We start from the raw sequence: 14,359 nt of genomic DNA, 5'->3' as shown, positions 1-14,359 counted from the left end.
TTCATAAAGGATTATTATTGAACCTATTCAGAAGAAAAAAAAAAAGGGTGAGATGATTGTCAATATGAAAACATTGAGAGACTAATATATGAAATAATGTTGGAGATTCTGGCAGCAATTATTTGACGTTTACGCCTTTACTAATGCTCCAAACTCCGGTCCCTCTTCACATGGGAGCGGCATGAGCTTCTAGGAAACTCACCATTCAAGACATGCCTCGTGGTTTCAAAATACTTGGAGAGGGTGATGTTGTTCCAACATCCAGCATGGCGAGTTTTTTTAATCCTTCTCAATGGTACGGAGCTGGGGAATGATACGTGCCTGGAAGGTTGTAACTTAAATTTTTTAGTGCCTAGGAAAATGTTTTTCATATGAAACCCATAAAAATATAATTTTTTATCAAAATTATCGACTTAAAATAATAAATTAAGTGCTTAAATTGCAAATATGTGTCACCTTAGTAGCCTTAATATAAGAAAAGTAAATAAGTCTTATAATTTAAGTTAATTTTAATAAACAATCTTAATTTTAAAAGTAAAAAAAACTATATAATAAATTTTATGTGCATAATTTCATTAAAAAATCATTTTAATATAATATTAAGTATGGATTTTTATCAAACCCTCACTTTAATCGTACACATTACTAGTTTTATAATCCTCCCAAATCTAATAATTGATGAATCTATGAATACTTGGAGCAAAGCATAGAGCATAGGGTTGCTTTTTGTAAAGAAGGATAAAACTTTGGGTCCTTGTTTCTTTTCCTAAGGGGGCTACTTTTCTCAGTGGCTCACAGGCAGCCCATGATCCATAAAGCTATAAAAAACAATCAGAGTGAGAATGATCAAAATCCTAGACGGATTATGCGAGAGCCATGGCGGAGTGCAAAACAATTAGTGATTTGCTTTAAAGATAGAAAGGTGAGGGCCTAAGTCCAATCAAACATGAAAAGAAATTTAACGATCACTACTAGCAATCATATGGCTTTCCTAACAAAGTGTTTTAGAAAATTTTTAGGATGATTTTTGAATTACCTATTAATAGCTTTAAATTTTGAAGAAATTTATTGGGAAAAAAGTTTAATAATTGTGGCATTATACAAAACAGTAATATTATAGATTATAAGAATGTTTGACAATAGTTTTAAGATGTGTTTATAATATTTCTAATATTTGAAAGATAATTTTTTTTTTAAGGTTATGTTTAGTTTCCGAAAAATACTAAAGGAATAAAAAAAATGTAAAGGAAAATTATTTTTTTATATTTTGTTGTCTTATGAAAAATATAAAAGAAAATAAAATATAATTAAAACTAATTAAAAACTTATATATTTTTAAATTATTTAATCTTTATATTGATGAGTTAAAATAAATAAAACGAGTTTGAAGTAACAAAAATAATAATTTATCAACTTTTAATCTATTTTTTTTTATTTTTCTTCACTTTTTCTTTTCTTCTACTTTTCCTTTATATTTTATTTCTCTTGCATTTTTCTTCAAATTTTCTGGGAACCAAACATGGCTTAAAGGTTAAAAAAGTTAGAAACGCTTTTTAAAATTAATATCAAATGAACTCTAAGTTTACTATGAATGGATGTAATAAAATCATAATCAATTTTGTTCCGGTGAAATGGCAATACTTCGGAGGCGATGGAAAAAATAACGGTTAGAGGAGGCCCAATGTGGACTAGCCCATAGGAGATTTTGGGCCTTAATTTTAGACTTTTTGGGCCAGGCCTGAGACTTCGAAAGTGGATTTTGCTCCAAAACAAAACCCGCCCGCACCCACCATGGTCGCAAAACCCCAGTTTCATCTTTCCACTTTTCTTGAAGAGAAAGAAAACCTCCATCTCTCTATTCTGTATTAGTAGGAAGATCAAAGGGGAGGGCTCTACAAAAAAACTAGAGTGTGTGTCTCTGTGAAGTGAAACGGCGTTGTGAAAATGTTCAGGAACCAGTACGACACGGACGTGACCACATGGAGCCCAGCCGGCAGACTCTTTCAAGTGGAGTATGCCATGGAAGCCGTGAAGCAAGGGTCTGCTGCCATTGGCCTCCGATCCAAGACTCATGTCGTCTTGGCTTGTGTCAACAAGGCTAACTCCGAGCTCTCTTCTCACCAGAAGAAGATCTTCAAGGTCGACGACCACATCGGAGTAGCCATCGCAGGCCTCACCGCCGATGGCAGAGTCCTCTCTCGGTACATGCGATCCGAATGCATCAACTACAGCTTCACTTACGAGTCTCCGCTTCCTGTTGGTCGACTGGTTGTTCAGCTTGCCGACAAGGCTCAGGTACGGAACGAACCCTAACTTTTATTTTAGATTTTCTTTTAATTTCGATAAATTTTAGGGGAAATTTAGGAGCTGGGATTTAGTTCAGAAGTTGGAAATGGAAGAGTTAGATTATGTTTGGTAGATGAGATAAATGTAGTACAAGGAAAGGAATTAAAAAAAATTCGAAAGAAGATCTTCCGCTCCACTTAGACAATGCAACTGTTTGCTTTTCTTATGTTCTCTTGGAAGCCAAACGGGGCTAGGATCTTGTGCTGTTGCCCCATTCGGATGAACAATGAATGGGGTACTCTTAAGTTATTTCTGTTTGTTTTCTGTATTTTGGTGATTGAGTTGCATTTGATGTCTGAATGGATGAATGGTGCGTCATTTTCTGAATTCAAAGTTAAGGTTCTTTTTGGATTCTAGTCGGAAACGTTGATTACTTGATGTTGTGTTTGATTCTTAAGAGGTCTTGATGAAAAAGTGATGCGCAAACTCCAACTTAAAACAAGATTCAAAATGTTCATTTCTTCTTTGTTTGAGGCTTAATGTAATATTTAGGGTTACATTTATTTGTTGTACTGGCTTATAATAAGATTCCGAATTTTCACTTTGTTTTCTGGCTTCAATTCAGGAGTGTAGATGCTGTTTTATGAGAATTGGTGGACCTCTCTTTTTGGAAAATTGCCTCTTTTCTTTTCTTGATATCAGGCCCTTGTTTAAGGCACTAATATTGCATTAATAGTTACATGGGCATGTTTTTGCCCTTTAAATTCCTAAAACTATCAAATTGATTCTGGACCAGATCTCTTTTGTTCTGAATGGAGCCGTTTATTTATGCACCGGTGGAAGAGGGGCATGGAGAGAGAGAGCTCCCTTGGAATGACATATAAAATTCTAAGATATGTTCTAAGGCAGCTATCTTTGTTTAAACTGTGGCTTTGAGGAAAACTTTGACCCTAGACAACCTTTTTCATAGGAGAAACCATAGAATGAATCATAGTTCCTTGGCATTAAACTTTTGAAACTTATAGAAACCCCTCTAAGAATTTTGGGGAATGGGTATCCGAAATTGATACACATGAGAATGTATGGAACATCAATTGTGTGAAGTTGATCTGGATTCTGTCAACAGAGAATACAGAGAATGCTACTATACCCGAAATTGATACACATGAGAATGTATGGAACATCAATTGTGTGAAGTTGATCTGAATACTGTCAACAGAGAATGCAACTATATTCATACCTACATTTGAATGCTCGGTATAAAATTGTTGGAAAGAAATGCCTAAAAGTGACCATTTAGATAATTTGAATTTATAAGAAAAAGATGATATGCCCTTAATTGATTGTGTAGATTGGTTGGGTTCTTGTTGGGGGGAGGAGTAGTTTTGTTTGTTTACCCTCCCCCCTTCCCCCCACTTTTTGTTCTATTTTTTTTGGCTCATGGAATACTCCCAACGTACCCTTGTGTGCTTTTATGCCCTTTTAATACATTCTCTTACTTCTCAAAAATTATCTAGGAGTTGAATGGGTGACTTGAGGAGGCTATTATTGTTGGAGCTAGAACTATTTACTTTTGCTGAGACTTGAGTCACGTTGGTTTGCCACATTGCACGCGAAGTTTAATTAGTTTGCAAGGTTATAGGAATTCCAGTCACCAAGATGAAGTTTTAGCAACCGAGAATTGACATATCGAGGTTGCATATGTTTGCAGCAGAAAGGGTGAGGCATTATATCTATTAGTCATTCTGAAACTTTTATGTCCCTGGGTTTAGACTGGAATGTTTTGTTTAAATTAGGTATTTCAGAGTAGGCTGACTGCAAATGCAATGTACAAATTGCTTTTGGGAAACAAAGGGCGGTTGTAGCACATTGCCACACCTGGACCTCAACTAGCTCCAATGTCAGATATTTATCATTTTGGAACCTTGTTGTTTCATTTTGGACAATAATGAGAAAAGATTCATCTTACAGAGTGGCCTAATGTTTGTTTGAACAACGGTTCTGGAGGTTTGGGAATTGGGTGGCTCTTAGAGCTCAATAAGGCGTTACTTGGGAAGTGACTTAGGAGGTATGTGGTTGAAGATAATATTTGGTGCACAGCTATGCAAAGCAAGTTTGGTAAAGAAGAAGGGGCTTGGATCTCTAAAGAAGGGAGGGGTATGGGGTGAAACATTGAAAGCCATTTGAGAAGGTTGACTAGCTTTTAAGCTTGTATGGGCATTGTTGTTGGTAATGGCACTTGGACTAAATTTTGGCTGGATACTTGGGATAGAGATGGCCCTTTGAAAGACTCATTTTCGATTCATTTTGATGTTACTCTTGGTTAGCTAATTTTTGGGAGGTTGTGGGTGGTTAGGGCTATTGGTTTACTTGTTTTAGGAGAAGTTTCTTAGATAGAGAGTTGGAAATGGAGGTGCAAGCCCATCTCTGTGCATTTAGACAACTATTAGGCTGAGTTGTGCTGATAAGTTGTGATGGAGGTTAGCTGTGAGTGACAATTTATCAGTCAAATCTTTTTATAGTTGTTTAAGTCAGAGTGAGCAAAATTCGTTTCCTCCTAAGGAGGTTTGTGTCACACTGGTGCCTTCTAGAGTTGGTTTTTGTTGCTTGGAGATGGTGTGGGAGAGAGTTCTTACATCAGTTCAGCTCATAAAAAGGGGTTTGATCATTAGCCATCTGGTGTTCTTTTTCAAGGAGGATTTAGAGTTGGCTAATTGTATCCTCATTCATTGTACGGTGGCTCACAGTTTATGGCCCTAGGTATTGTCTTGATTCAGGTTCTTGTGGACAGTTCTCCATTCAATTAAGGAATTGTTACTTGGTTGGAACAGGCATTTTGTGGGAAAGAGGAAAAAGAGGTCTGAAGGATGGTTTCTCTTTTTCTTTTCTGGGTCTATTTAGAGGGAGTTTGATAGGTGCTATTTTGATGGTGTGGAGAGTTCACAAGTTTTATTGTAAGTGTCTATTCGCAAATACTCTGTTGTCAATTGTTGTTTTGGATTGTAATTTTGGATCTGTGTTTGACTTCTTTGATCATGTAGGGATGCTTAAGATTGTGCTGTTAGATTTGTCGCATTTGATGCTATTTGTATACTCCCTATGTGCATGGTTTGCAATCCATTAGGTGTCTTTTAATGTACTTCTTCCTTTTGCCTCTCAGCAAAAGGGCAAGTGTAGAATCTTCCCCAAAGAAACTGAAGTTAACTTTGTGTTGGACTACAATTAGGAATTCATGGACTATTTGTCAGTGGAACTCATTGCCAATTTCAGAAATTTCTTTCTCCTATCATTCTCATTTGGAAGCTCTTGCATGGTTTCTAAATTTGTCTGTAGTTGCCCTTTCTTGTTTGGCTTTCCTCCTCATGAAGTATTGGTCACTGCCTGGTGGGTCAATTAAGAGAAAATTTAGCTTCCTACATGTTCTGGCAACATGTGGCCATATTTCTCTATCCTATCTAGAATTGTTGACATACTTTGTAAATTTTAAAAAATTTGTGATTAGTGCATCAACTTCATTTATGATTATCGTGACATATATTTCTAACATGCTCAATATGTTAGCTCCTTTTTGTAGAAAAAAAAAATTAGATTTATCTTCTGCATGAGGAAATTCAATAGCGAAGGAAGTTACCCTGCATAAGTTCTGTTCAAGAGGCCTTTCCTTTTTTCTGTGAATATCATGCTTTCTTGGTGGCAGGTTTGCACCCAAAGGTCCTGGAAACGGCCCTATGGTGTTGGTCTGCTTGTAGCTGGCTTGGATGAATCGGGGGCTCACCTCTATTACAACTGCCCAAGTGGGAATTACTTTGAATATCAGGCTTTTGCTATTGGATCCCGCTCACAGGCTGCAAAGACGTATTTGGAACGCAGGTTTGGGACGTTCCAAAACTCTTCACGAGAAGATCTTATCAAGGATGCACTTTTTGCAATAAGAGAAACCTTGCAAGGAGAAAAGCTTAAGAGCTCCATTTGCACAGTCACAGTGCTTGGAGTGGGGGAGCCTTTCCATATATTGGATCAGGAAACAGTGCAGGGGTTAATTAATGCATTTGAGATGGCAGGGGAGGAGGCTCCTGCTGCGGACCAGGGTGCTGCTGGTGAAGAGGGTGCTGCTGGTGAAGTGGTTGCTGCCGCAGAAGAGGGTGCTGCTCCTGAAGAGGGTGCTGCTACTGAAGAGGGTGCTGCTCCAATGGATATCTGAGGATTCAGGAACTGCCAACCAATGGATATCTGAGGATTCAGGAACTGCCAACCATCTCTGTTCCTTTGGAAATGAGGTAATGGTTGTAGATGCCACCCTGGACGACATCATTTTCTTGTTGGATTTTTTTTTGTTATGCAATTTGTCTCTGCTTCATCATTGCAAACATTTTCAAGTTATAGCCTCTGGTGAACTTCATTTCACATATAGTTTTGTGGTGGATCCTATTTGGTGATAACCCTTTTGTAGTATAAATTTTATTCATATCTTGGCGTGAATTGCAACTCCACGAAAAAGAGGGAGAAGAGCAAATCCCTGCAGGCCTCGCCTACTCCCCCACCCCCCATGCCCCACGGCCCCATGGGGCTGGGGGGATTTGGAATTTAAATTCCATTTCCATTCCTAGCTTCCCAGAAACACAAGTACTTTTTACTATTCCAATTTATAAAAAGTTGTTCAATAATGTTTTGAAATGTTTCTATATTGCATCTCATATGTTTTTAAAGCCATATTGGTCCAATTTATAAAAATTTAGATGTATGGATATGGTTTTGGGGCTTTATGATCAGTGGTGAGGCCACACCAAAGACTAGACCTTTCAAACGTTTCTATATTGCATTTCATGTTTACAACGTTTTTTATTGGAAATCGTTTTAGAAGTTACCCTATGATCTCAATGTGCAAGCCAGGTAGGTTTGGATGTACTAATACTAAATTGATTAAATTCTAAGAATAACCAATTGATTCGACTTAGTTCAAAAGCTTTACTCGGGTTAAATCGATTCAATTTTATTTTTATTTTTTGGTAAACTTGGTATGAAGTTTTAAATGCATACAGTTATTCAAAATTCAATTTCTAACTTAAAAAAAAAAACAGAAAAGAAAAGAAAATGAACCGAATCATTTTTCTCAGGCAACTTGATAAAAGGACGTCATGGACCAGTGACATTCTTTGTAATTTCTGTTTATGCTGTATTCATTACTTTATTAGTATCGACTTGTAACTTGGGAGCAATTCTGAGGTCTTTAAAATTCAACGGAAATGCAAAACTCTGTTGCTTTGTCAGAAAACTGGCACAGGTGGATACGGATACGGATGATTTATACGTATCCACCAGCAAATGATCAATTTACATCAGCATCCATCAGAATTCAGAATCCAGAATCCATAATTCGATACTTGCAAAAGAGATCTAAATCATCGAAACAAACGAATTTCAAGTCCAGCAGTTCAACATTCCATAATTTCCAATTTTATGCCTAGGAATCCTGCAGTAGGCCGTTTCATAGCTGGAGTGAGAGGACCAACAAGAACCTCAGATCCACCCATAGGAGCTATGAGAAGGCTAATAATTTAGTTCAAATTAGTTAAACCCCAGAATGCAACTTCAAAATCACGGCTGCCCTTAGGTCGAGGGAGTAGAGAAAGATGACATAAGGATGATGATCAGAAAACAATCATCCCTATTCCGTTTTCTTTGGGCAGAGAAGTCTCGTCATTGACGTAGGCCAGGAACAGGGAGACCCTTTATCTGCATCTGCTTGTACATCCATTGCCAGTTCTCAGGAGTCACCTCGCCCCCAAGAGAACGAATGACAGACCCACCACTACATGTGCCCACTCGGCAGCATTCTTCCAGTGATAGTCCCTTCACTAACCCATACAAAAATCCACCTGCAAACAGGTCCCCTGCTCCAGTGGCATCAGTTGCCTTTGCCTCCCCTATGGCTGCAACTCGGACCATCTGAAATAAAAAGGTAACATTCCATATGTTACTCAAAATAACAACCAGAATGCAGCTAATTCTCCACAGGCCACATCTAAATACAAGTAAAATGTGCATTTTATTCGTGATATCAACAGAAGTGCAGTGTAGCTACATTGCACTAACCTCTCTTCCGCATTTTGCAAGGCAACCATTAGAACCTAGCGTCACCACTGCCCATTGGCAGTGCTTAGCAAGAAATTCAAGAGCAGCCTCAGGACTAGCATTTTCGTCATCTCTACAACCATCATAAGAGAAATTAGCACCATTTACCACAGATTGCACCAAAAATTTTAAGCTGGATGAGGAGGATTAATTCTCTTTCATCACCGACTGTTTTAGCATGATAGGTCTGGAAAAATCAATTGGCAATCACCTTAACAGCTCTCTTGCTTCATCCTCATTGGCAAAGCAAAGATCTATATCCCCTGATTGCAGTAACTCTAGAAGAGGTCCTCTAAAGTTCCGAACCATCTGGCCAAGGTAAAAAAAAGCAATGGTTAAAAGAGACAATCCTTACCCAGCAATTCAGAACAAGTCTGTTCCAGTGCATGAGTAGGATACTGCAGTCAAAGTACAGCAACCCCTCATTTTTTTTGCTTTTCAAACATGGTATTATGCCACTGGAGGATTGGTGAGTCTTTTAATTGAAAAGGACAGAAAATTCTGTCCACAAGGTATGATCATTTTAGGGAGTGTAGGAGAACTAATTATAAAGATTATGAAGCTCCATTTCCTTTTCTTTTCTTTTTTTCATTAACATTTTGGTGATAATTTCATTTTGTTTATCACAATGCAGAAAACCAAATGGAAGACCTTCATTCAATCACATGCAAAGAAACTCATACCTCAAAACTGGCCAAATCCAAGGATACAAATACGCCCTCCTGTTTGGCCATCCGAATTGCAGCATGAATAACTTCCAAATTATATATCCCATATCTCATTACCAACCACTGTAACAACAGATGGATCAGCAATTAAGTTCTAACAGAACCGCTGAATGATATGTTTTTCAGAAGCTATGCACTACCAATAACCAAACAGAGCAATTACATTGCATCTATGCACTTGAAGCTGAGCTATAAATGAAACGTATGGATGCACCTTTATGCCTATAGTTTAGATACTTACAAAGTAGCTAATATCATTTGTTGGAATACAAATTTAATCCAACTAGTTAATAGTAAGTTAACCTACCATGTCAAGAAGAAAAGGAATAATAAGATAACAGTAAAAAGAAATTCCATGGTCACACTTGATCCATGATATCCTATTTCCATCTAGAGATGCCTTACCTTTACCCCTTTAAAATCCTCTTTAGTTAATTCCTCTGCCTGCAAGGGACAAAACAATAATAAGACTCCATGTATGCTCATCTTAATAAGAAAACTGTATGAAAAGAAAGACTTGGAGCCTAAACTATTTAAGTGACAAGAAAGAAAACCAGAAAAGAAGCATGCACCTGAATCTTAACAGCACTTGAGAGACAGGGCCGCATTGTACGATTGCCCAATGCATCAACCAGGCAAACACACTGTGATGTACCAGTGTCAATAAATTTCCAGCACTTATTATCCAGAATTCCAATGAAAAAATGTCAAAGAGCTAGTCCATTTATATAGAAGAAATATGAAGCTCACCTGAGCTGTTGGCCCCTTCTTTATCCTCAATGCTGAAAGGTTCACTCCACTAGAGCCCATGTTACTTACAAACAAGCCGCCTTGCTCATCATCCCCACATGCTCCAAGTATTCCACAGTTGACCCCAAAGCCTGCAGAGAGGCCTCGAATAGTATTGGCAACACTGCCCCCGGCCATTGTCCTCATAGGAGATGGATCAGGAGGAGAAGAAAGGATGTGGGTCTTCACCTCATTTAAGATATGCTCCAGGTCTTCAATTGCAACCTAATCAGAATACGAGTAGAAAAACTACAGGGTTTAGAGAATGAATCAATTTCATTATATAAATATCTGCAATTCTCATCAAAAAGAGGAAACCCACTATTGATTACCTTTGGACACTAAAAGACATTATGTGTATGATAAAAGACAAATCAAAGACTTAACTTATACATATGGCAACACCAATAATAATAATAGTAATAATAATAACGACGAATGACAAAGTCCCGGCAAAAACTAAGGCAGTTAATAAGAAGGGCTTGAAAACTACTAACGACCAGTGAAACCAGGCCTGTGCCCCAAAACAGACAATGGATTCAAAATGCAACTGCACCATTCAGAAACAGAATACATTGACCAAAAACGAGATAGTAATAATAGTATAGATGTCAATCCAGGGGTTGAAGAAAAACACAAAAACTCAATCTTTATCAAAAACAAAACAGTGAAGGACGAAAGATGCACAAAAGTAAATTTCTTTTTCAAATAATATAAGCCAATTATGAATCAAAATAGCGTATCCATTACTCTTAAAAGTTAAAACCCCATAGAACTCAGAAACTGAAGTCCATAGACGTCAATAGCAGATATGGGAAAGCACATAAAAATTACGTGAGCCAGTTACCATCCAAAGCACTAAGAGCACACAAGCCTCTCAATAAAGTTAATGTCTGAGGCTTTTAAACCCAATCCAACATATTAAAGCGCATTTTTACAGTAATCTGCGTCAATCTTGTGGGTTTTGGTAACGGGAATACAAGATGTGCAGACCCTTAAATTTTATAATTTACCCAAAAAAGAAAGAAAAGGAATTGCAAACAATCAAAACAATTGCAACCCGTTTGGTTGCCGAGAAATCATAGGAAAACAGGTAGAAACACGGAATTGGGATTGAATTGGGAAGATTGCAATTCCAAGGTATCTTCCCAATTTTACTCGGATTGCCCAGCAACAACCGAAAACATTAACGCAAAACCACCAAACAGAGAGAAGTGAAAAAGAGAAACTAAAAGAAACGGGTAGAAGAGAAGGAGTGCGGACCGCAATCGAGCCACCACGCTCGCCGGGGATTTGAGCCAGCAAAGACGAATCAATTTTAGCGACGTGGTCGATGAGGGCAGATGGTTGGAGTCCAAGGATGAGAGGAGAGTTTGGTTGGGTGTGGGTGTGGGTCTTCTTGGGCAATAGGGGTTCCGCCCCCATTCTTGCCTCTCCCCTTCTTTTCTTGGCTTGCCTCCCTCCTCTTTCCTCTGAGCACATTCCCTCCCCCTCTCAACACTTCTTTATATAGGCCACCACATCGCAGCTTTCCCACTCTCATTGCCCTTATTCCCAAACTACCCTTGGCTTCTGGGAATTCAAAGTCGGAAAATTAAATAACCTTTTCATTTCTTTTTTTTTAAATAGCATTAGATATTGGGGTGGCTACGGGATATATATATAAAGTAAGGTATTTATGTACCATCCCATCACATTTATACTAATAATGGGTCCATGCACATGCAATTCAATGTAAAATAAATAGAAATAATTTTTAAAATGATAATATAATATAACAATGTTAGAAAAAATAATTTTTATGTATTAAAAATTACACAATTTTATTTTGATATTTATTGAAAATTTCTTGAAAGATATTTTTAGCTGATAAACAAAAAATTTATACTTAGTTTGTTTAAGAATTGTTTTTAAAGATATTTTCTATTTTTTAGAACAAAAAATATGAAAAACACATTTAATAATCAAAAATTATTTTTTTATTTTCTATTCTTAAGAACATAAAATATGATATTTTTAGAAAATATTTTTTAATTATTTGTTTTTTGTTATTTTCAATTGTTGTATGGAGTCAAAAATAATTATACTAAAATGATAAAAAATAAATATTAAATATAAAAATTATTTTTAAAACATATTTTAAAATATTAAAAATATTTTAGGCTTTCAAATATACTTTCATTTTACAAAAATTAAAGAATAATTTTTAAAAGCTATTTTTTAAAATTATTTTCGATAATAGTTCCCAAACAAACCTTTAACAATCTTAAATTTATATTTTTAATATTTTTTTAATAAAATATAGAATAATTAAATGAAGTACAACTTTTAAAGTTGGGAGAAATTCCCGTAGTTATATTTTTTAATTCATTCAAATAAATAAAAAGTTGAAAAACTTGCATGCAATTGAGGTATGGAATAACATTTTTATTATTAAAATTTTTATTTTGTTTTTATATCCAAGATAATTGGAAACATCGACAAGGAGTGCCTCGGTAGAAAAGTTTATGCTCTTCTCCTAGACGTTGGCATATTAAAAATAAATAAAAGGTTTTGTTTACTGTCAGATTATGTTTGATTCGTTGTAGTTTTGCATAATACGTCAAAGTATAGAAGACCCAACCACCCCACAAAGACTGGAGTTTCGTGGAAAGGCAGGGCGCCGCATAGATCCATGGACTGCAATCGTGGAAGCGAATATGATACTGTGGGGGTGGGTGAGGGCGCCGAATACTTCCATCATGTGGCGTCCACTGCCATAACACTTTCTTTCCGACTAAAATTCATAATGTCCTCCCTTTTTATTTATGATCTCTTTAAATAGCGAATCAGTTCATCAAGATTTCGAAACTTACTGAAGGAGGAAATGCAGATGGGAGTTGAATTAAGATGTGGACACCATTCAGGCGGGCTTTCCTTTAGTGGTTTTAAGTCTTTTTCAAGATCTGAAACAGGCACACCGCTGCATTGGATCAGTATAATCCATTACATTTACTTGACGGATCTGTAACGCCTTCAGTCAGTGCTGCTGCCACCACTGAGCTAAAGCTTCAGCCACTTGCCACCACTGACAAAGAAATTTTACTTTAGGATATAAAATCAAAAACAGCGAATCATTTTTAGAGATTCGGATGGTTGAAGGGTTGGACTCCTTTTGTCTACTTCATCCAGGAATCCTGAAATCACGGGGAATTCCTTCTTTGGCTTTTCAAGATTCCAATCGATCTATCAATAATTACAAATAGATATGTCCTCCATCCTGGATTTAATACACGCTATCTGGTGCTGCCCTGTCTATTCATAGGCTTCTGGGTTCTCAAAGATTCCTCTACCCATGAGCCCAAAGTAAGAAATCAAAATCAATTTCTTTGATGCAACACTGGTGGATTGCGCCGAAATATAGTTAAAATACATAAAAAGTAAAATCACTAAATGACTGAATGCGGCTTTGGGAACACATGGATTACAGGTTTCAAATCGACGTGTTGAGATATGAGTACTAGAGCACAAGTGGAAAAGCAAAAACCAACCCAATCCTTAAAGTCGGTTCACTCAAAAACCAATCTTCACTTACAAAACGAACAAAGTCTAGAATAGAGGGATAAAGTTATGTATGTATACCATGAATTTTTCTATGCTAGTAAATGGTACCTCATTCGACTTTTTTTCAGGGTTAAGAGAATGAGACTCTTTCCTATTTATTCATGTTGATGATGGAGGCACTTGGTTATCTTTTGGAGACGACTAGGAAGGAAGGTCTTTTTTCTTCTTTTTTTTCTTCTTTTTTTTAATCAAGATTCGGGATATAGGGAGGGAGTGGAGGACTGGAGGTGTCTCATATGTTGTTTGCTAATGATAGTCTTGTTATCCTTGTTTTTAGTGAGGCTTCAAAAGCTCAACTCATCCATTTAAGTTGACTGCTCATGTGATTCAAAGTCATCTTAGGCTTGAAAGTAAAGCTTGAGAAAACAAATTAATCTCAATTGTTAGGATTGTCAATGTGGAGGATTTAGCTTCAGAGTTAGGTTGTAAGGCGGGAGACCTATCATCTACTTAGGTCTCCCTTTGGGAGCTCCATTCAAGGTAGAAACCGTGTGGGGTAGGGTGGAGAAGAGGTCTCTATGAAAGCTATTAATATGGACAAGAGAATATATTTCAATACAAAGGAACCCTAACCTTGATTCGATGTACCTTATCCAGTCTCCCTATCTTCACGTCCTTGTTCAACATTCCTAGAAATGCCAAACCGAGGCTTTAGAAGGTTCAAAGAAATTTCCCATGGGAAGGCGGTGCTTTATAGAAAAAAATGCATTTAGTGTAATAGCCAATTATCAATAGAGAAAAGAGTAAACGAGGGTTGGACATTAAATGTCTTTCTTCACTTAATAAGACACTCCTTAGAAATTAGAGTTGGAGATACATGT

General features: G+C 36.9%; 2 protein-coding genes across 4 annotated transcripts; one reads left to right on the top strand and one right to left on the bottom strand.

The window, feature by feature from the left end:
• Nucleotides 1-1,759: 1,759 nt before the first annotated feature.
• Nucleotides 1,760-6,751, top strand: LOC100257364 (proteasome subunit alpha type-1-B). 2 transcript variants are annotated; one of them, XM_059734752.1, is made up of 3 exons: nt 1,788-2,295; nt 5,984-6,455; nt 6,507-6,751. In XM_059734752.1, the coding sequence occupies exons 1-3, from the start codon at nt 1,945-1,947 to the stop codon at nt 6,518-6,520; spliced, it is 837 nt and encodes a 278-aa protein (XP_059590735.1). In that variant the 5' UTR covers nt 1,788-1,944; the 3' UTR covers nt 6,521-6,751. The 2 variants fall into 2 exon arrangements, with proteins under 2 accessions (XP_002281948.1, XP_059590735.1); XM_002281912.4 differs by having other exon boundaries at nt 1,760-2,295; nt 5,984-6,751.
• Nucleotides 6,752-7,638: 887 nt separating this feature from the next.
• LOC100252232 (uncharacterized) lies at nt 7,639-11,543 on the bottom strand. 2 transcript variants are annotated; one of them, XM_002281942.5, is made up of 8 exons: nt 11,199-11,543; nt 9,897-10,160; nt 9,719-9,790; nt 9,552-9,590; nt 9,102-9,209; nt 8,630-8,727; nt 8,380-8,491; nt 7,639-8,232 (listed from the first exon to the last, which is right to left on the bottom strand). In XM_002281942.5, the coding sequence occupies exons 1-8, from the start codon at nt 11,415-11,417 to the stop codon at nt 7,984-7,986; spliced, it is 1,161 nt and encodes a 386-aa protein (XP_002281978.2). In that variant the 5' UTR covers nt 11,418-11,543; the 3' UTR covers nt 7,639-7,983. The 2 variants fall into 2 exon arrangements, with proteins under 2 accessions (XP_002281978.2, XP_059590734.1); XM_059734751.1 differs by lacking the exon at nt 9,102-9,209 and having other exon boundaries at nt 11,199-11,439.
• Nucleotides 11,544-14,359: the final 2,816 nt, after the last annotated feature.

Source organism: Vitis vinifera, chromosome 18 (assembly GCF_030704535.1).
Source record: "Vitis vinifera cultivar Pinot Noir 40024 chromosome 18, ASM3070453v1".
Lineage (NCBI taxonomy): Eukaryota > Viridiplantae > Streptophyta > Magnoliopsida > Vitales > Vitaceae > Vitis > Vitis vinifera.
Note: the sequence above shows the minus strand (reverse complement) of the source record. Positions and strands in the feature narration are given on the sequence as shown.